The 20,793-nt window shown below is 43.9% G+C and overlaps 1 protein-coding gene across 2 annotated transcripts; it reads right to left on the minus strand.

Annotated features, from left to right (window-relative positions):
• Positions 1-2,057: 2,057 nt before the first annotated feature.
• LOC311136421 (neutrophil cytosolic factor 1-like) lies at positions 2,058-20,166 on the minus strand. 2 transcript variants are annotated; one of them, XM_084170546.1, is made up of 11 exons: positions 20,055-20,148; positions 19,664-19,744; positions 19,283-19,358; positions 16,288-16,453; positions 11,293-11,342; positions 10,744-10,866; positions 9,940-10,047; positions 9,548-9,665; positions 9,260-9,328; positions 7,771-7,946; positions 2,058-3,440 (listed from the first exon to the last, which is right to left on the minus strand). In XM_084170546.1, exons 1-11 carry the CDS (start codon positions 20,124-20,126, stop codon positions 3,292-3,294), a joined length of 1,188 nt encoding a protein of 395 aa, XP_084026672.1. In that variant the 5' UTR covers positions 20,127-20,148; the 3' UTR covers positions 2,058-3,291. The 2 variants fall into 2 exon arrangements, with proteins under 2 accessions (XP_084026672.1, XP_084026671.1); XM_084170545.1 differs by having other exon boundaries at positions 2,133-3,440; positions 9,260-9,373; positions 20,055-20,166.
• Between the last annotated feature and the right edge of the window lie 627 nt (positions 20,167-20,793).

A 20,793-nucleotide genomic window follows, 5' to 3' on the forward strand; every position in this document is an offset into this window, starting at 1 on the left:
CAGTGATGTTTTGGGGCTGTCGCTGGGCAACACGGACTTTCAACTCCCTCCAAAGATTTTCTATGGGGTTGAGATCTGGAGACTGGCTAGGCCACTCCAGGACCTTGAAATGCTTCTTACGAAGCCACTCCTTCGTTGCCCGGGCGGTGTGTTTGGGAACATTGTCATGCTGAAAGACCCAGCCACGTTTCATCTTCAATGCCCTTGCTGATGGAAGGAGGTTTTCACTCAAAATCTCACGATACATGGCCCCATTCATTCTTTCCTTTACACGGATCAGTCGTCCTGGTCCCTTTGCAGAAAAACAGCCCCAAAGCATGATGTTTTCACCCCCATGCTTCACAGTAGGTATGGTGTTCTTTGGATGCAACTCAGCATTCTTTGTCCTCCAAACACAACGAGTTGAGTTTTTACCAAAAAGTTATATTTTGGTTTCATCTGACCATATGACATTCTTCCAATCCTCTTCTGGATGCACTCTAGCAAACTTCAGACGGGCCTGGTCATGTACTGGCTTAAGCAGGGGGACACATCTTGCACTGCAGGATTTCAGTCCCTGGCGGCGTAGTGTGTTACTGATGGTAGGCTTTGTTACTTTGGTCCCAGCTCTCTGCAGGTCATTCACTAGGTCCCCCCGTGTGGTTCTGGGATTTTTGCTCACCGTTCTTGTGATCATTTTGACCCCACGGGGTGAGATCTTGCGTGGAGCCCCAGATCGAGGGAGATTATCAGTGGTCTTGTATGTCTTCCATTTCCTAATAATTGCTCCCACAGTTGATTTCTTCAAACCAAGCTGCTTACCTATTGCAGATTCAGTCTTCCCAGCCTGGTGCAGGTCTACAATTTTGTTTCTGGTGTCCTTTGACAGCTCTTTGGTCTTGGCCATAGTGGAGTTTGGAGTGTGACTGTTTGAGGTTGTGGACAGGTGTCTTTTATACTGATAACAAGTTCAAACAGGTGCCATTAATACAGGTAACGAGTGGAGGACAGAGGAGCCTCTTAAAGAAGAAGTTACAGGTCTGTGAGAGACAGAAATCTTGCTTGTTTGTAGGTGACCAAATACTTATTTTCCACCATAATTTGCAAATAAATTCATAAAAAATCCTACAATGTGATTTTCTGGATTTCTTTTTCTCAATTTGTCTGTCATAGTTGACGTGTACCTATGATGAAAATTACAGGCCTCTGTCATATTTTTAAGTGGGAGAACTTGCACAATTGGTGGCTGACTAAATACTTTTTTCCCCCACTGTATCTCATTGGTCATCCCCAAAGCCAACACCTCCTTTGGCCACCATTCCTTCCAGTTCTCTGCTGCCAATGACTGGAACAAATTGCAAAAATCTCTGAAGCTGGAGACACTTATCTCCCTCACTAACTTTAAGCATCAGTTGTCAGAGCACCTTACCGATCACTGCACCTGTACACAGCCCATCTGAAATTAGCCCGCCCAACTACCTCATCCCTATATTGTTATTTATTTTGCTCATTTGTACCCCAGTATCTCTATTTGCACATCATCTCTTGCACATCTATCGTTCCAGTGTTAATACTAATTGTAATTATTTTGCACTATAGCCTATTTATTGCCTTACCTCCATAACTTGCTACATTTGCACACACTGTATATATATTTATTTTTGTTGTATTTTTGACTTTGTTTTGTTTTACCCCATATGTAACTCTGTGTTGTTGTTTTTATCGCACTGCTTTGCTTTATCTTGGCCAGGTCGCAGTTGTAAATGAGAACTTGTTCTCAACTGGTTTACCTGGTTAAATAAAGGTGAACATTTTGTTTTTTGTTTTTTTTAAATCCACCTTCCTCCTATATTTTCCATATTTGATGTCTCCTCGGAGGTCGTAGTGAGCTTTCTTGTATGCTTCCATGTCCGTGTCCCGTACCTTGTAAGCGGTAGCTCTTTATCTCAGTGCGGATATTGCCTGTAATCCATGGTTTTTGGTTTGGATACATTCATATAGTCACTGTGGGGACGTCGTTGCAAACAAGATGAAACAGCAGACTGCACAAAATAATTTTGGAATATATTATTTATTTTGTAGGTTACAAATAGCTTATTTCAACAAACAAATAACTAAGCTTATGTTCCAAAAACTGCATACGGCGTCAGAAACACATTTACTAACCACACACTTTATTAAAAAAAGATTACAACTGCACATGTAAAAGTAACAAAGAGAAAATGGACACTTAAAAATCAGTAATACACCTGTGTCATTTTAGAGTAACTTATTTTATACTTAACAAAAATATAAACGCAACATGTAAAGTGCTGGTCCCATGTTTCATGAGCTGAAATAAAAGATCCCCGAAATTTTCCATATGCACAAAAAGATTATTTATCTCAAATTTTGTGCACACATTTGTTTACATCCCTGTTAGTGAGCATTTCTCCTTTGCCAAGATAATTCATCCACCTGACAGGTGTGGCATATCAAGAAGCTGGTAACAGTATGATCATTACACAGGTACACCTTGTGCTGGGACAATAAAAGGCCACTCTAAAATGTGTTTTGTCACACAACACAATGCCACAGATGTCTCAGGTTGAGGGAGCGTGCAATTGGCATGCTGAATGTCCACCAGAGCTGTTGCCAGAGAATTGAATGTTAATTTCTCTACCATAAGCCGCCTCCAATATCGTTTTAGAAAATTTGGCAGTACGTCCAACCGGCCTCACAACCGCAGACCACGTGTAACCAGGCCAGCCCAGGACCTCCACATCTTCACCTGCGGGATTGTCTGAGACCAGCCACCTGGACAGCTGATGAAACTGAAGAGTATTTCTGTCTGTAATAAAGCCGTTTTGTGAGGAGAACACATTCTGATTGGCTGGGCCTGGCTCCATAGATTAGGGCCTAATGAATTTATTTCAATTGACTGATTTCCTTATATGAACTGTAACTCAGTAAAATCATTGAAATGGTTGCGTTTATATTTTTGTTCAGTATACATAAAGTAAACAGATATGTATGAAAATCCCCTCAAATAGAAGATGACATTCTGTACTGTCGCCTCATATTTATATAGCCAAATTAAACATTTTTGCGTCAATGTCCAAATAAATACGTAGAGGAGTGTACATTCACATTTCACTATTGTTTTACTTTCTCCAAGCAGTTAGCTAGTCCTAAGTGGTTACATTTAGAACAAAATGCCCTCTACGGCACACATGGTTGAATTTATCTGCTGTTCAGTTGTATTGTGCACATTAACCCCTCTTTGCTTGCATTGCATTACTGACACAAGCCCAGATCCACAAAGTTTAAAGCTCAGTTCGACTTGCGGACGCTGACTTTTTTGCGGGTGTTCTCCGTGCAGCGCTCCATGATGAGTTCAGGACTGGGCCGAGGGGGAATGAGGGGAGCCCCTTCCTTCAGCTCGCCCCCCGGACTAGAGCCTGCTGGCTTTGGGATGTTGTCTGAAACAACGCAACACAATAAACCAGGCTTGAGTTAATGAAAGTCAATTGGTAGAGAACTATGAAGGCCTTATATTAGAAACGGTTGGAACTTTTTGAATTCCCACATATATTGATTGAATTATAGCACATACAACATTGTACTGGCAGAGACAAATCATTCAATTGGGGCTGAACTTGCTGATTTCACCTCGGGTTTCTGCCCTCCTCATTAAGAAATGCAACTGAAAAGACAAGATTTGCGTCTTGGAGGTGTGCTTTGATGTGGGTGTGTTTCTTGTGTTTTTTTTCCCTCACATGTGTCACGATCGTCATATGGAACAGACCAAGGCGCAGCGTGATGAACAAACATACTTTAATTAGTTAAAGTATAAACATGAATACAAAACAAGAAACGACTCGTGACGTCCACGGTATCAATGACCGAAACACGGAACAAAAACCCACAAACACAAAAGGGAAAACAGACAGTTTAAATATGGCTCCCAATCAGAGACAACCAGCCAACAGCTGACACTCGTTGCCTCTGATTGGGAGTCACTCAGGCAAACATAGAATACAACAAACTAGAATGAACACCACAGAATGAACACACCCTGGCTCAACATATAGGGTCCCAGAGCCAGGGTGTGACAGTACCCCCCCCTAAAGGCGCGGACTGCGACCGCGCCTCAACTAAAACAAAACAGGGGAGGGCTGGGCGGGCATACCTCCTCGGCGGCGGTTCTGGCTCCGGCCTTGACCACCACCCTCCAATCAACCCCCCATAGCGCCCCTGGTCCAGTCTGGCCCCGCTGGCTGGAGCTGAACTTGACACTGGTGGAGCGGATTGCTCTAGCTCCGGCGCGAAGCATCTGACCGGTGCCGGACCAGCCACCGGTGGAACAGGCACGGCCCGTGCCGGACTGACGACGCACACCACTGGCTTGGTGTGGGGAGCAGGAGCGGGCCGCGCCGGGCTGACGAAACGCACCATTGACTTGGTGCGGGGAGCAGGAGCGGGCCGGACCGGGCTGACGAAGCGCACCACTGACTTGGTGCGGGGAGCAGGAACGGGCCGTGCCGGGCTGACGAAGCGCACCACTGACTTGGTGCGGGGAGCAGGAACGGGCCGTGCCGGGCTGACGAAGCGCACCACTGACTTGGTGCGAGTGGCAGGAACAGGCCGGACCGTACTGGGAACACACACAACTGGCCCTACGTGGGGATCAGGAACAGGCCGGACCGGACTGGCAACACACGCCAGTACCTCTCGCCGTGCCTCTACATCCTCCTTCCCCCTGGTGACCAGTGACTCCCGTAACCTGGCGGCCTCCTGCTGCCCCGTCGTCCACGGCGTTAGCCCCCCCTAAAAAATTTATGGGCTTCACTCCTACCCGTGGCCAAGGCCTCCATCCCTCTTGCCAGACTCGCACTCATCTCCTCCCAAGTCCATCCTCTCTCCTCGTCACGCTGCTTGATCCAGTCGAGGTGGGTTTTTCTGTCTCCACGTCATATGGAACAGACCAAGGCGCAGCGTGTTGAACAAACATACTTTAATTAGTTAAAGTATAAACATGAATACAAAACAAGAAACGACTCGTGACGTCCACGGTATCAATGACCGAAACACGGAACAAAAACCCACAAACACAAAAGGGAAAACAGACAGTTTAAATATGGCTCCCAATCAGAGACAACCAGCCAACAGCTGACACTCGTTGCCTCTGATTGGGAGTCACTCAGGCAAACATAGAATACAACAAACTAGAATGAACACCACAGAATGAACACACCCTGGCTCAACATATAGGGTCCCAGAGCCAGGGTGTGACAGTACCCCCCCCTAAAGGCGCGGACTGTGACCACGCCTCAACTAAAACAAAACAGGGGAGGGCTGGGCGGGCATACCTCCTCGGCGGCGGTTCTGGCTCCGGCCTTGACCACCACCCTCCAATCAACCCCCCATAGCGCCCCTGGTCCAGTCTGGCCCCGCTGGCTGGAGCTGAACTTGACACTGGTGGAGCGGATTGCTCTAGCTCCGGCGCGAAGCATCTGACCGGTGCCGGACCAGCCACCGGTGGAACAGGCACGGCCCGTGCCGGACTGACGACGCACACCACTGGCTTGGTGTGGGGAGCAGGAGCGGGCCGCGCTGGGCTGACGAAACGCACCACTGACTTGGTGCGGGGAGCAGGAGCGGGCCGGACCGGGCTGACGAAGCGCACCACTGACTTGGTGCGGGGAGCAGGAGCGGGCCGGACCGGGCTGACGAAGCGCACCACTGACTTGGTGCGGGGAGCAGGAATGAGCCGGACCGGGCTGACGACGCGCACCACTGACTTGGTGCGGGGAGCAGGAACGGGCCGTGCCGGGCTGACGAAGCGCACCACTGACTTGGTGCGGGGAGCAGGAACGGGCCGTGCCGGGCTGACGAAGCGCACCACTGACTTGGTGCGAGTGGCAGGAACAGGCCGGACCGTACTGGGAACACACACAACTGGCCCTACGTGGGGATCAGGAACAGGCCGGACCGGACTGGCAACACACGCCAGTACCTCTCGCCGTGCCTCTACATCCTCCTTCCCCCTGGTGACCAGTGACTCCCGTAACCTGGCGGCCTCCTGCTGCCCCGTCGTCCACGGCGTTAGCCCCCCCCTAAAAAATGTATGGGCTTCACTCCTACCCGTGGCCAAGGCCTCCATCCCTCTTGCCAGACTCGCACTCATCTCCTCCCAAGTCCATCCTCTCTCCTCGTCACGCTGCTTGATCCAGTCGAGGTGGGTTTTTCTGTCTCCACGTCATATGGAACAGACCAAGGCGCAGCGTGATGAACAAACATACTTTAATTAGTTAAAGTATAAACATGAATACAAAACAAGAAACGACTCGTGACGTCCACGGTATCAATGACCGAAACACGGAAGAAAAACCCACAAACACAAAAGGGAAAACAGACAGTTTAAATATGGCTCCCAATCAGAGACAACCAGCCAACAGCTGACACTCGTTGCCTCTGATTGGGAGTCACTCAGGCAAACATAGAATACAACAAACTAGAATGAACACCACAGAATGAACACACCCTGGCTCAACATATAGGGTCCCAGAGCCAGGGTGTGACAACATGGGAAGCATTCGTACATTCACTCTGGCAAAACAGTAACACAGTTAGTCACTCACCCGTCTATAACTTGAAAACAGTCTGCTAGGGAGAGTAAAAAGGTTAGAGTGATGTTCTCTCATTTGTGTCTTAAACTAAATACCATGACTGTTTTCTCATTAGCTGGGAATGTTGTTTGAAATGTCCGATACAACATAATTTGGCTGATATCAATAACCTACTGCCCCTTAGAAATAAAAAATGTTGTGTGCAGGTTATGCTATTAGCATGCTAACACTCATTAAGACAGACTGGCAGCATAGCTAGCACAGCTAGCCATTGCTATCAATCACTGGTTGAAGTTGATTTTAATGGTAATCACTGGTAAACATTTGAGTTTAATGGAGTTGACTGGTGACTATAATATTAATATTCATCACGACATTTCGACGGGAGCTATAATCCAGTAAAAAAAGAAAAAAAGAATATTAAAAAGATTGTGTCGTTGTTGCTTGAATTCAGGCGAAGTTTAACTGTTTTCAATGAGGATAGATTGGCGCGTACCCCAGTCCCGGATGAGTAGTGTCCCCCTATAGATGTAACAGAAAACAATTGTATTCCATTAAGCCCATTTCAGTAATTACCGGAGTGTTTGAAAGGTCATTACAAACGTTTTCACGGTTGTAATGTTAACGGAAAAAACAAATGGCACAAGTGAGAGTAGGAAAGAGTCGCAATAATAAAATGAAAGCAATCAATCCAGTGAAATTGTGGAATTTGCACCCCTCAAACACAGGACATTGATGGCTGAAAAGGAGAAATCCTTAGGTGATCGGGGCATGCGCGTTGCTGCTTTTATGGAGTTGGCAATATACAGCTTTGCTCTCTGATTGAAGGCCTTTACTGTGGGAGCAAGCCATAGCCAATTCTACTCCACCGGAGACCTGGCTTCAAATAGTATCTGTATTCTTTCAAACTCTTGGGAGTATTTGCTTGAGCTCAATCAATCTATCAAATTGATTTTATAAAGTCCTTTTTACATCAGCAGTTGTCACAAAGTGCCTGGAGCTGAGCTTGCCTGGAGTGCTACATATATGGGGTTTGAACTTTTGGGACTATTCCATTGGTTCCATTCTGCATTCCAGGCAAGCTCAATAAAGCTTTGAAAGAAAACAAATACAGCAATATTTGAACCCAGGTCTGCCACAATACTGTATAAAAATGGCTGCCTGTATCAAAATGGTATACCTCTGTTCTTCCTCTCCTGCAGGAGGGACTGTGTGGAGGCATTGGAGGTCTTCCTGGGCTGGTTGGGCCAGTCGCCTTTCTGCTGCAGGAAGCGGCGACTGGTCCTGCGGTAGGTGTCCTGGCTGATGCCCTTGCGCCGTTTACCGTGAATACTCTGAGTATTGCGGATTGTAGACCTAAAAGCCAAGAGGAGATATATGTGGAAAGAGGAAGTGAGAAGTTAAAACAAACCGTTAAAAAGAGAATTATCAATATTTTATTTAACCATTATTTTGACAGGGAGTCAATGCCAAGACCAAAGTCTCTTTTCCAGATGAGTCCTGTTTTTGAACAACAAAACATATCAAAATATAATATACACATTAAACTTCACATCCATATAAACATTGAAATACACGTTATTATACACAACAATACATGAAAAGCAAAACACAATCATAAAAAACAGACATTCTTCAGTAAAAATATCTAATATCAGCCATCTGAAATGCCTTAGAGGTACCAATTCCTCCAATTATAAAGTGTATTGGAGATCATTCCACATGTAAGGTGCAAGAAAACTACAAGCAGATCTACCCAACTCAGTGGAAATTGAAGGGATCTCCAGAGGTAGCCATCCCTGAGACCGGGTCTGGTATCTCGTACGTCCAGTGGTGTAAAGTACTTAAGTAAAAATACTTTGAAGTACTAAAGTATTTTTTGGGGGGTATCTGTACTTTATTTATATGTTGGACTTTTACTTCCACAGTACTCCACTACATTCCTAAAGAAAATATGTACTTTTTACTCCCATACATTTTCACTGACATCCTAAAGTACTAGTTACATTTCGAATGCTAAGGCAGGACAGCAATATGGTCCAATTCACACACCTATCAATATAACGCATCATCCCTACTGCCTCTGATTTGGCGGACTCACTAAACACAAATACTGCGTTTGTAAATGATGTCTGAGTGTGGGAGTGTGCCCCTGTCTGTCTGTCTGTTTTTTGTTTTGATTTTACAATAAAAAATGGTGATGTCTGGTTTGCTTAATTTAATTTGAGGTAGAATTTACTTTTGTGACAACTGAGCACTTTTTTCACCACTGTACCTAAGTACATTTTAAACCAGATACTTTTAGATTTGTATTAAAGTAGTATTTTACTGGGAGACTTTTACTTGAGTCTTTTTCTATTAAGGTATCTTTACTTTTACGATTGAGTACTTTTTCCACCACTGCATACGTGGTGGACCTTACTTCACGTACCTTATTTCAAGTTAGTAATGAAGTAAGGTACGGCGGAAGTTGATGCAGGAGGGCTTTATAAACAAAAAGAGTGCAATGCATCAATCTACGAGACTTCAAAGAGGGCCAGCCTACTTTCTGAGACAGAATGCAGTGATGTGTACTGAACCTGTCGCCCGTAAAAAAAAGCGTAGTGCGCTTTGTCTTTATCCATAGAGGAAGTAATCCAAAATAAATGTCCAGAAGTTTGTAGGCCTACCGTCTGGGTGGTGGTGTCTGTCTTCTTGTTACGTTCTCCTCCGGCTCCATCTCCTTCTTCTCCCCAGTTCTGTGGAGAAACATGGAGGGGAAGTGTCCTGTCTCCTCTCCTTTCCTATCCAAGACGAGATGCACTTAGAAACACTGTGTGTGTGCGTGTGCGTGGCTACATGATACAACAGTAGCTAATATGTAAGCTACTACTGATCCACACAGCTGCCTGCCGGTGGTCCGACGTTCTTACAGAGATTAATAGAGAGCGGGAAGAGTACAGAATCAGCCTACATACCTGACCACCCACCATCCATCCAGGAGCTTGTGAATGACCTCAATAGTTTCCCCCGTCTCAAGAGTCAGCTCATCATCTTGTGCTGCCTTGTAGGCTTTGGTGGTGATGTAGAGTTCTCCTGTGGGGACAAACACACATTAGAATTATGAGCTCTAAGGCTTCACTAGCTTCTCAAAGTTGGTTTAGAATTAGGTTAATATTATACAATGTCGACAGCCAACACAAAACCTAACAAACAAATCACCTGTGACCTCACTGAAAATGGTGTCACATACCAATAGATATTAGATAAAAATATAAAGGACTAAAATTGAGATTGTGACAGAAGATGGCCGTCACCAGCCTCCCTTGCTCTTATTTTAGCTGGAGCCCAAGCAGGTGGTGAGACTTGCCTGTGTAGTTGGGATCAGCTTCTTCAGACTCCTCTGGTCCATCCAGGGGCTCCAGGTAAGAGGCGGGCACCCAGCCCCGCTTGGTCTCACACTGGCAGAACCACCAACCTGCCATGGTAGAGGGGTCAAAGGTCAAGTGAGCGCTAAGCACAGAAACCATGTTCATGTTCAGTAGGGCATGCAATGGTAAACTTTTTAAAACAAAAATGTGTGTTTCTTATTGGGTAGGAGGTACTCTCTCCCTGTTTCAGTCTGTTGTCTTTTGTTTCATGCCTCCTAAACACGACCCAGGAGGAGCAGCAGTAGGTTAATCAGGAACACACTAGGGCCTTTTATCAATAGGATTTGCTCAACTCCTCCATCCTCTCTCGCCTCCTTTTGAAAAATATCAAAGGTAATCGAGGAGAGGCGGCGAGGAGACGGAACGTGGCCGAAAATGCGCTTTTATGAAATAAGACTCCTTCTCCACTCGCGCTTCATCAGGCAAATTACGTTTACAGGGTTGGACCCCAAAATAAACGTGTAAAGTGATAAAAACGAATGAAGTTAGTTGTGCAACACATTTTATAGATAAAACAACAAGTAGCATATTGTTTTTAAACGTGTGCATGAAAGGTGGCTATCGAGGAGAGGAAGACACTAACGAATTGACATCTCCTTGACACGGAGGAGAAAAGGCCCATGTACAGTATGTTGCATCCAGTTCACATTGTCACATGCACACTTTGGCTCAGATTCAGATGGCTTCTGCTCTGACTGGGACCATTCATTTGGTGAGTGATGTTGTGTCTTATTGTCACTCACCGTTCAGGCTTTTCTCCACAATCTCCACTAAGTCTCCAGTATGCAGGTTGATCTCATACTTGGAGGTCTTGCTGTATTCAGCGATCACCCTGTAGCTTTCCAATATGATGGGGCCAGAGATTTCTGATCAGAAGACAAAATGACAATGACAATCTGCAGTAGCTACATCCATTTTTGGACCTACAAATTAATGATGTGTAGCCATAGATTCTTGAAGAATTTAACTTATAAAGGCCTCATGAGCTTAGTTTAACTTGCGTACCCCATCAGAACCCAAAATATAAGCTTGTTTTACTCCAATGTCAGTCCTTGCATCCATATATGAATTTGAGAATGGTTACATTTCTCCAGCCCTATACTTCAGCTTTTTACAGAAACAGAGGCCTTGTTATTGCTTCAACTGCTGATTGCCGCTTTAAATCACTATGGTCAGATCTCTTTATAACAGGACTATAGTACACTAGAGCCCATATTCCCTCACAAGTTTGGCTAGAAAAGTGTGTCTATTAATGGGTTAATAAAAAGGTAAAGACTAAGACAGGGTCTTACCAGAAGTGTTGCCTCTGGCCTTATCCGTGGAGGTCTCATTTATTTTGACTCTACAGGGGAAACATGGATAACTCACTCATTATTCTACACTGAGTGTACAAAACATTAGGAACACCGGCTCTTTCCATGACATAGACTGACCAGATGAATCCAGGTGAAAGTTATGATCCCTTAGTATGTGCAAGGCGCACCGGTTTCAGTGTGTCAAGAACTGCAACGCTGCTGGGTTTTTCACGCTCAACAATTTCCCCTGTGTATCAAGAATGGTCCACTACCCAAAGGACATACAGCCACCTTGACACAACTGTGGGAAGCATAGTGGTCAACATGGGCCAGCATCTCTGTGGAACGCTTTCGACACCATGTAGAGTCCATGCCCCGACGAATTGTGGCTGTTCTGAGGGCAAAAGGGGGTGCAACTCAATATTAGGAAGGTGTTCCTAATGTTTTGTACACTCAGTGCATATCAATCCAGAAGCAAAGGTAACACATTCCAGAAAGTTGTCCACTTCCCTCTTCCCTCGTTCATTTTCATTAATGGATCTGATACAACTGGGTAGGTGTAAGCAATAACTCCACCTAGTTATCGCCATATTGCTTTTCACCCATCCAGTCCTATCAGATCTGGGAAGGGGAGTGAACGATGGGAGAGGGGAGGGAACATCTTCCTGGAATGAAACAGGCTGCATTCTGATTCATTACCCTTCTTCAGAAGTGTGCACACTGTCCTCTTCCCCCGAATGCATTTAACCCCCCCTTAAAGGGCTATTTATACCCTATGGAGACGGACCCAACGGAGTGTAGCTCAGTGTTGCAATGTTGTTTTTCATCACAAAAGGGCCGGCTCCTTGTAGTATGCTCTGACATTCTACGTACTCCCGTGCCACATGAAAATTGTAACGTGCCATATCATTCCTTGTGTAGCCATGGGGGCAGTGGTGTGTAAGCAATGAAGCTTACTTGGTTCCTTGATCTGATCTACAGTGAGGGAAAAAAGTATTTGATCCCCTGCTGATTTTGTACGTTTGCCCACTGACAAAGACATGATCAGTATATAATTTTAATGGTAGTTTTATTTGAACAGTGAGAGACAGAATAACAACAACAAAATCCAGAAAAATGCATGTCAAAGATTTTATGAATTGATTTGCATTTTAATGAGGGAAATAAGTATTTGACCCCTCTGCAAAACATGACTTAGTACTTGGTGGCAAAACCCTTGTTGGCAATCACAGAGGTCAGACGTTTCTTGTAGATGGCCACCAGGTTTGCACACATCTCAGGAGGGATTTTGTCCCACTCCTCTTTGCAGGTCTTCTCCAAGTCATTAAGGTTTCGAGGCTGACGTTTGGCAACTCGAACCTTCAGCTCCCTCCACAGATTTTCTATGGGATTAAGGTTTGGAGACTGGCTAGGCCACTCCAGGACCTTAATGTGCTCCTTATTGAGCCACTTTTGGGTCATTGTCATGCTGGAATACCCATCCACGACCCATTTTCAATGCCCTGGCTGAGGGAAGGAGGTTCTCACCCAAGATTTGACGGTACATGGCCCCGTCCATCGTCCCTTTGATGCGGTGAAGTTGTCCTGTCCCCTTAGCAGAAAACCCCCCCCAAAGCATAATGTTTCCACCTCCATGTTTGACGGTGGGGATGGTGTTCTTGTGGTCATAGGCAGCATTCCTCCTCCTCCAAACACGGCGAGTTTAGTTGATGCCAAAGAGCTCGATTTTGGTCTCATCTGACCACAACACTTTCCCCCAGTTCTCCTCTGAATCATTCAGATTTTCATTAGCAAACTTCAGACGGGCCTGTATATGTGCTTTCTTGAGCAGGGGGGCCTTGCGGGCGCTGCAGGAGTTCAGTCCTTCACTGCGTAGTGTGTTACCAATTGTTTTCTTGGTGACTATGGTCCTAGCTGCCTTGAGATCATTGACAAGATCCTCCTGTGTAGTTCTGGGCTGATTCCTCACCCTTCTCATGATCATTGCAACTCCATGAGGTGAGATCTTGCATGGAGCCCCAGGCCGAGGGAGATTGACAGTTCTTTTGTGTTTCTTCCATTTGCGAATAATCACACCAACTGTTGTCACCTTCTCACCAAGCTGCTTGGCGATGGTCTTGTAGCCCATTCCAGCCTTGTGTAGGTCTACAATCTTGTCCCTGACATCCTTGGAGAGCTCTTTGGTCTTGGCCATGGTTGAGAGTTTGGAATCTGATTGATTGATTGCTTCTGTGGACAGGTGTCTTTTATACCAACTTGACACAACTGTGGGAAGCATGGTAGTCAACATGGTATTTACACTGGTCCTCTGTAGCTCAATTGGTAGAGCATGGCGCTTGTAATGCCAGGGTAGTGGGTTCGATCCCCGGGACCACCCATACGTAAAAATGTATGCACACATGACTGTAAGTCGCTTTGGATAAAAACATCTGCTAAATGGCATATTATTATTATTTATACAGGTAACAAGCTGAGATTAGGAGCACTCCCTTTAAGAGTGTGCTCCTAATCTCAGCTCGTTACCTGTATAAAAGACACCTGGGAGACAGAAATGTTTCTGATTGAGAGGGGGTCAAATACTTATTTCCCTCATTAAAATGCAAATCAATTCATAACATTTTTGACATGCGTTTTTCTGGATTTTTTTGTTGTTATTCTGTCTCTCACTGTTCAAATAAACCTACCATTAAAATGATAGACTGATCATTTCTTTGTCAGTGGGCAAACGTACAAAATCAGCAGGGGATCAAATACTTTTTTCCCTCACTGTATAGGCTATGCATCAGAGTAACCTATTTTGCATTGATAAATAAATAATCTTAGTGACTGTTCAAACAATAAACCAAACAAAAATGTTGCCTTATTAGAATCCCCCCCCCCCCCCCCCAAAAAAAAAAAAAGAAGTAATAAGTATTGATTCCAGGCTATTGGTAAAAACAGCTGCGAGATATGTGCTTTTCCTCTGTGACCAAATCATGATGACATTCTATTTTTATCTGATTTGGAAGTGAATACATTGAAGCAGCATATCAAATTCAAATCGAGTCAAATTTCATTTGTCACGTGCCAAATACAACAGGTGTAGACCTTACCGTGAAATGCTTACTTACAAGCCCTTAACCAACAATGCAGTTCAGAAAATATTTACTAAATAAACTAAAGTTACAAAAATAAAATAATAATAACAATAATGAGGCTATATACAGGGGGTACCAGTACCGAGTCAATGTGCTGGGGTACAGGTTGGGGGGGGGGGGGGGGTCAATGCAAATAGTCCGGGTGGCTATTTAATTAATTGGGGGTAGAAGCTGTTAAGGAGCCTTTTGGACCTAGACTTGGCGTTCCGGTACCGCTTGCCGTGCGGTAGCAGAGAGAACAGTCTATGACTTGGGTGACTGGAGTCTTTGACAACTTTTTGGGCCTTCCTCTGACACCGCCTAGTATATAGGTCCTGGATGGTAGGAAGCTTGGCCCCAGTGATGTATTGGGCTGTACGCATTACCCACTGTAGCGCCTTACGGTCGGATGCCGAGCAGTTGCCATACCAGGCGGTGATGCAACCAGTCAGGATACTCTCGATGGTGCAGCTGTAGAACCTTTTGAGGATCTGGGGACCCATGCCAAATCTTTTCAGTCTCCTGAGGGGGAAAAGGTGTTGTCGTGCCCTCTTCACGACTTTCTTGGTGTGTTTGGACCATGATAGTTTGTTGATGATGTGGACACCAAGGAACTTGAAACTCTCGACCCGCTCCACTACAGCCCCATCAATGTTGCAAATTGGGATAATGTTGTAAATTACACCGGCAAGTATAAGAATACTTGCCAGGGCATATTATTTAATTATAAATCTGATTATTTCACATGGCGATGTGGGAAGCTAATCAACTTCAAAATCACTTAAACTTAGCTTGGCATTAAATAAGCAGCCTATTTTGCATTGATAACGAAATATAATCTCAGCGACTGTTCAAACAATGAACTAAACAACATTGTAGCCTTATTAGAATCCCCCCAGAAGTTATTTTGTTTAGAAGTGATAAGGTTACTCTAGGATATTTGGAAATGTAAAAACAGATGGCCATGTGTTTTTTTCCCTCTGTGACGACAAAAAATGATGACATTCTATTATTAGCTGATATGGGAGCGAATACATTGAAGCAGCATATCAAATTGGGATAATGTTGTTGCACCGGCAAGTAAAATAATATTTTCCAGGGCATATTGTTTCATTATAAATCCGATTATTTCACATGGCGATGTGGGAAGCAAAAAGGCTAGCTAGCTAGCTTGCAGTGTTAAGCCAACTTGCAACAAGAAAACCCCTTGTGAATGTTGCTATTTGGGAGTCTGGATAGGTGAGGGAAGTATCATGTTACCAAAAGGTGCAAGTTGCTCTAAAGTAATCAGACTACACTAAGCTTCAGGGGAGTCATCTGAAGGTAACCCAATAGTGGGCTGTAAAAATTGCACAATGTGCATTGTGGGTAAAAAGTGCCATGAAAAAAGTGACCCCCCCTCCCCCCACCCCTGAGTTTTCTTATCTCTCTCAGATATAGGACAAACACTTCAAAACCTTATTCCTTATGATAAATTTTTTAACTGTCTGTTTTGCCATGTACATGTGTTATTCAATGCATTTCTATGGGCTGTAGCAGTAAAGGCCAAATTCAATATTTCATTTAAAAAAGATATACCTACAGGGGTCCTAAAATTCTAAATCAAATGGTTAAATTATAAATGTAATGACCATCTTAAAACAATTATATATGTTAGCTTAGTAGATATTGTGATTTAAGGGCTTAGATCTACAACATTGGATTGGTGCATACATGGCTGGAGGGAGTTTCCACCATATTCCTCACACCAGTCCATTCCTTTTAAATCCAGGAAGGGGAGTCTACGAATGCACACTTCAGGAGAAGGGTAGAGAATCATAATGTAGCCACAGTGTTTACAAGTTAGTAGTGAGACATTGCTTGTAGTTGTACTTACACCTGTTGAGCGGGTGGGTTCTCATCCTCCGGTCGGACCTTGAAGAAGTTGCATACCAGCTGGCAGTGGGAGATCTTGGGGGGCAGGTTGATGAGAGATTGGCAGTATTCAGCCAGAGTGCTCTGCCTGGTCTCGGTGCTCTTTTGGCTGTCCAACCACTTTGGCGCTGAGGATAGGAGGGACAGAAGGAAAGGGAAAAAATTAGCAGGCCAATTGAAAACAGAGAACCCTCATTTCTTAAAATGGAATATTCAAAATAGCACACTACAGTGGTGGATGTAGATGTTATATGTTTATCTGTGAAAATGTGGAACTTTGCGTTGGACAAGGAACTAAACGTAAATTGCACATTGCAGTTTCCTCTTAATGTATCACACTGTCATTAAAGCTACTTGTAAATGAATGCTAAGCAAATAGGATTTAGGGAACCAGAGAAGATACTTACAAACCAGGGTCTGCTTTTCAATGTGTTGACACTGTAATTAAACCTGTTTTGTAGCTAAAATCAGATCCTGATCCTACACCTTCCAAATTGGCCAAATCCAGTCAATACATGATATTGGTTAGAGTAAAATCTTCATAGGTATTATGATTTCTGGGGAAGATTCTGGTATTGCATAGTACTTTGAGGTTTGTTTGCAACTTCTGCTTCCCCATGTTGTATCAACACAAGCTTAACCACTTGAGCCCTGTTGAGGGTCCTTGTTGTGTTAGTTCATTTTTCTTTTGTGCTAAATAACCACTAGTGGTCACAGCCTTTGGATTAAAAATATGCTGCCTTTAGGGAGAACTGATAGGGCAAATTGTTTGACCAAAATGTAAAGTGTCAAATATGTAATATGCCGGTCTTACACATACAGAATCCCTACCAATCAGCTTTTAACTGAAGTTGTTTATATACTATAATTGAAGTTGTTTATATACTATATAACTATTTAGACTGCATAAGAATAAGATACATTGTAATTTAAATAATATATTTTAGATAAATAATTTATATATAAATTCAATTAAAATCTAGAAAATAAAAATAAACTCAGCAAAAAAAATAAACGTCCCTTTTTCAGGACCCTATCTTTCAAAGATCATGAGTAAAAATCAAAATAACTTCACAGAACTTCATTGTAAAGGGTTTAAACACTGTTTCCCATGCATGTTCAATGAACCATTAACAATTAATGAACATGCACCTGTGGAACGGTCATTAAGACACTAACAGCTTACAGACGGTAGACAATTAAGGTCACAGTTATGAAAACTTAGGACACTAAAGAGGCCTTTCTACTGACTCTGAAAAACACCTAAAGAAAGAGACCCAGGGTCCCTGCTCATCTGCGTGAACGTGCCTTAGGCATGCTGCAAGGAGGCATGAGGACTGCAGATGTGGCCAGGGCAATAAATTGCAATGTCCGTACTGTGAGACACCTAAGACAGTGCTACAGGGAGACAGGACGGACAGCTGATCGTCCTCGTAGTGGCAGACCATGTGTAACAACACCTGCACAGGATCGGTACATCAGAACATCACACCTGCGGGACAGGTACAGGATGGCAACAACAACTGCCCGAGTTACACCAGGAACGCACAATTCCCCCATCAGTGCTCAGACTGTCCGCAATAGGCTGAGAGAGGTTGGACTGATGGCTTGTAGGCCTGTTGTAAGGCAGGTCCTCACCAGACATCACCGGCAACAACGTCGCCTATGGGCACAAACCCACCGTCGCTGGACCAGACAGGACTGGCAAAAAGTGCTCTTCACTGACGAGTCGCGGTTTTGTCTCACCAGGGGTGATGGTCGGATTCGCGCTCATCGTCGAAGGAATGAGCGTTACACCGAGGCCTGTACTCTGAAGCGGGATTGATTTGGAGGTGGAGGGTCCGTCATGGTCTGGGGCGGTGTGTCACAGCATCATCGGACTGAGCTTGTTGTCATTGCAGGCAATCTCAACGCTGTGCGTTACAGGGAAGACATCCTCCTCCCTCATGTGGTACCCTTCCTGCAGTTTCATCCTGACATGACCCTCCAGCATGACAATGCCACCAGCCATCCTGCTCGTTCTGTGCGTGATTTCCTGCAAGACAGGAATGTCAGTGTTCTGCCATGGCCAGCGAAGAGCCCGGATCTCAATCCCATTGAGCACGTCTGGGACCTGTTGGATCTGAGGGTGAAGGCTAGGGCCATTCCCCCCAGAAATGTCTGGGAACTTGCAGGTGTATTGGTGGAAGTAACATCTCACAGCAAGAACTGGAAAATCTGGTGCAGTCCATGAGGAGGAGATGCATTGCAGTACTTAATGCAGGTGGTTGCCACACCAGATACTGACTGTTACTTTTGATTTTGACACCCCCTTTGTTCAGGGACACATTATTCAATTTCTGTTAGTCACATGTCTGTGGAACTTGTTCAGTTTATGTCTCAGTTGTTGAATCTTGTTATGTTCATACAAATATTTACATATGTTAAGTTTGCTTCAAAAAAAACGCAGTTGACAGTGAGAGGACGTTTCTTTTTTTGCTGAGTTTATATTGAATAAGGTTATTTTCAAAAAATATCAAAATGAGACAGGATGCTATGGTTTACTGATTAGCATTTATACAAAAAAAGAGAAGTACATTTGTCACATGTGGATTGCAGCAGCAGGTGTTTCCTTACGCAAAGCATTAACTGACAACAAACACTACCTAGTCTGTTCACCCAAGTGCATACAAAGCCTAAACTTTTTTTGTTTTCAAATGAAGCAAAAAGGCAAAGGATACTAGAATTACAGCATCACTGCTATAGTAAACTGTAGAGAGATCAATACTTTCTTTATCCATGATTTTCCACCTAGGTGCTCAAAGCGCTTTACATGGTAAGGTGGAAGCTCACCTCATCCACCACTAATGTGTGGCACCCACGTTTGTGATGCACAGCAACCATTTGTGCCAGAACGCTAACCACACACCAGCTATCATTTTGGAGAGGTAAGCCATAGAGCAGATACATGTCCTTACCTGGTAATGCAGGGATGATCCTGTCTTTCTTATCGATGTCACCGGCCTCAATGGGGAACATCTCCATTAGGGATTTCTATAACCCAAACACATTATCAACTAACTGCATATCAGTGGGGGTAGTAGAGAGGCAGTTATTCATCATGGATTTATATAACCTAGGCAGTCAGGCACCATATCAACTGACTGCAGATCAGTGGGGCTAACAGTAAGGCAGGCATTTCACAGCCTTTAACTATATTACAAGCTTTCAGTTATTGAGGTAGCAATGAAATCCCTTCGACTGCTATTTGCATACAGATAAACACTAGACATACACAGCTGTCCAACTTTCCTACTTTTTGCCTCCAGACTATTAAGTTGAGTGAGGCAGAGACTCACGTGAAAGGTGTAGATCTCCGGATACCCTCTATAGATCAACTTCTCAGACAGGTTGTTCCATTTCACCATCAGCATGTAGACCTTCCGAGAAAGTAGTCAAAAAGATAAGTGAAGAACAATCAAATGCTCAAAAGCTATTTTGCTCAATTAAAATGTTATCAAAGCAATTTAATGTTAACTAATAATCTTGGTCATTCAAGTTTTTTAAGCAATTGTCTTTAATATTAAGAAGAGACTCTGACTAAGAAGCACTTTGAATAGAGAATCTCCATTGAGCATGCTTTTTAAGTCTATGATTAGGCTTAATCTGTGTCTGGGAAAACAACCCCATGCATTAACCTCCACTGAACCATTGGGTATTTTGGTCAACAATGATCAAACTCAAACTCACATAGCGCTGACTGGGGAAGAAGCGTTTCTCAAAGCCCAGAAACTCCACATGCCTGACATAGGTTTCCTCCATTGTGAGATGCAGAAGAGTAATGATCAAGTCCTCAAATGTACTGAGTGAAAAGTGAAAAGGGAAGAGGGCTTTTATAGCAACAGTGTGCACTCAGAAAGCAGCCAGCCCCTGTAGTAGGAGGTCCCCAACAGATACCTTGGGATCCTCACGTAGCTATCACTGGTCATTTACTGAGAAACATAAATAACTTTGGTTGCATAGATCCTTTCAATTGCATCATCCATGAGTTCATTGTGTCAATTCATCATTTCAGAGCTATTTTCTTTATGCATCATCCATGAGTTCAGAGTTCATTCAAAGGCCATCATCTCAAAGCTATTTTCTTTATTTAAGTTATAAAGCTGTCATAGTCAAGAATAGATACAGCGCATTTCACAACATACTTTTTAAAATCTCACTGAGATAACATTTGATTCAAAGAAATAAACAGATCACTGAGCATCTTGTTATTGTTGTTGTGGTTATAGATCTGTATGCACTTACTCATCTACACGCAATACCCCATAATGACAAAATGAAAACATGTTTTTTTTATAAGTATAACAAATATATATATATATATATATATGAAATTCAGAAATATCTCATTTACATACAGTGAGGGAAAAAAGTATTTGATCCCCTGCTGATTTTGTACGTTTGCCCACTGATAAAGAAATGATCAGTC

Source organism: Coregonus lavaretus, assembly GCF_964263955.1.
Source record: "Coregonus lavaretus genome assembly, chromosome: 10".
Lineage (NCBI taxonomy): Eukaryota > Metazoa > Chordata > Actinopteri > Salmoniformes > Salmonidae > Coregonus > Coregonus lavaretus.

Coding starts and splice junctions, on each gene's coding strand:
- LOC311136421 (XM_084170545.1), bottom strand. CDS start 20,126: ATGGAGGAAACCTATGTCAGGCATGTGGAGTTTCTGGGCTTTGAGAAA. Junction 16,454..19,282: donor GATCATCCCTGCATTACCAG/GTAAGGACATGT, acceptor TCCTATCCTCAG/CGCCAAAGTGGTTGGACAGC. Junction 9,666..9,939: donor AGCTGATCCCAACTACACAG/GCAAGTCTCACC, acceptor TTGTCCCCACAG/GAGAACTCTACATCACCACC.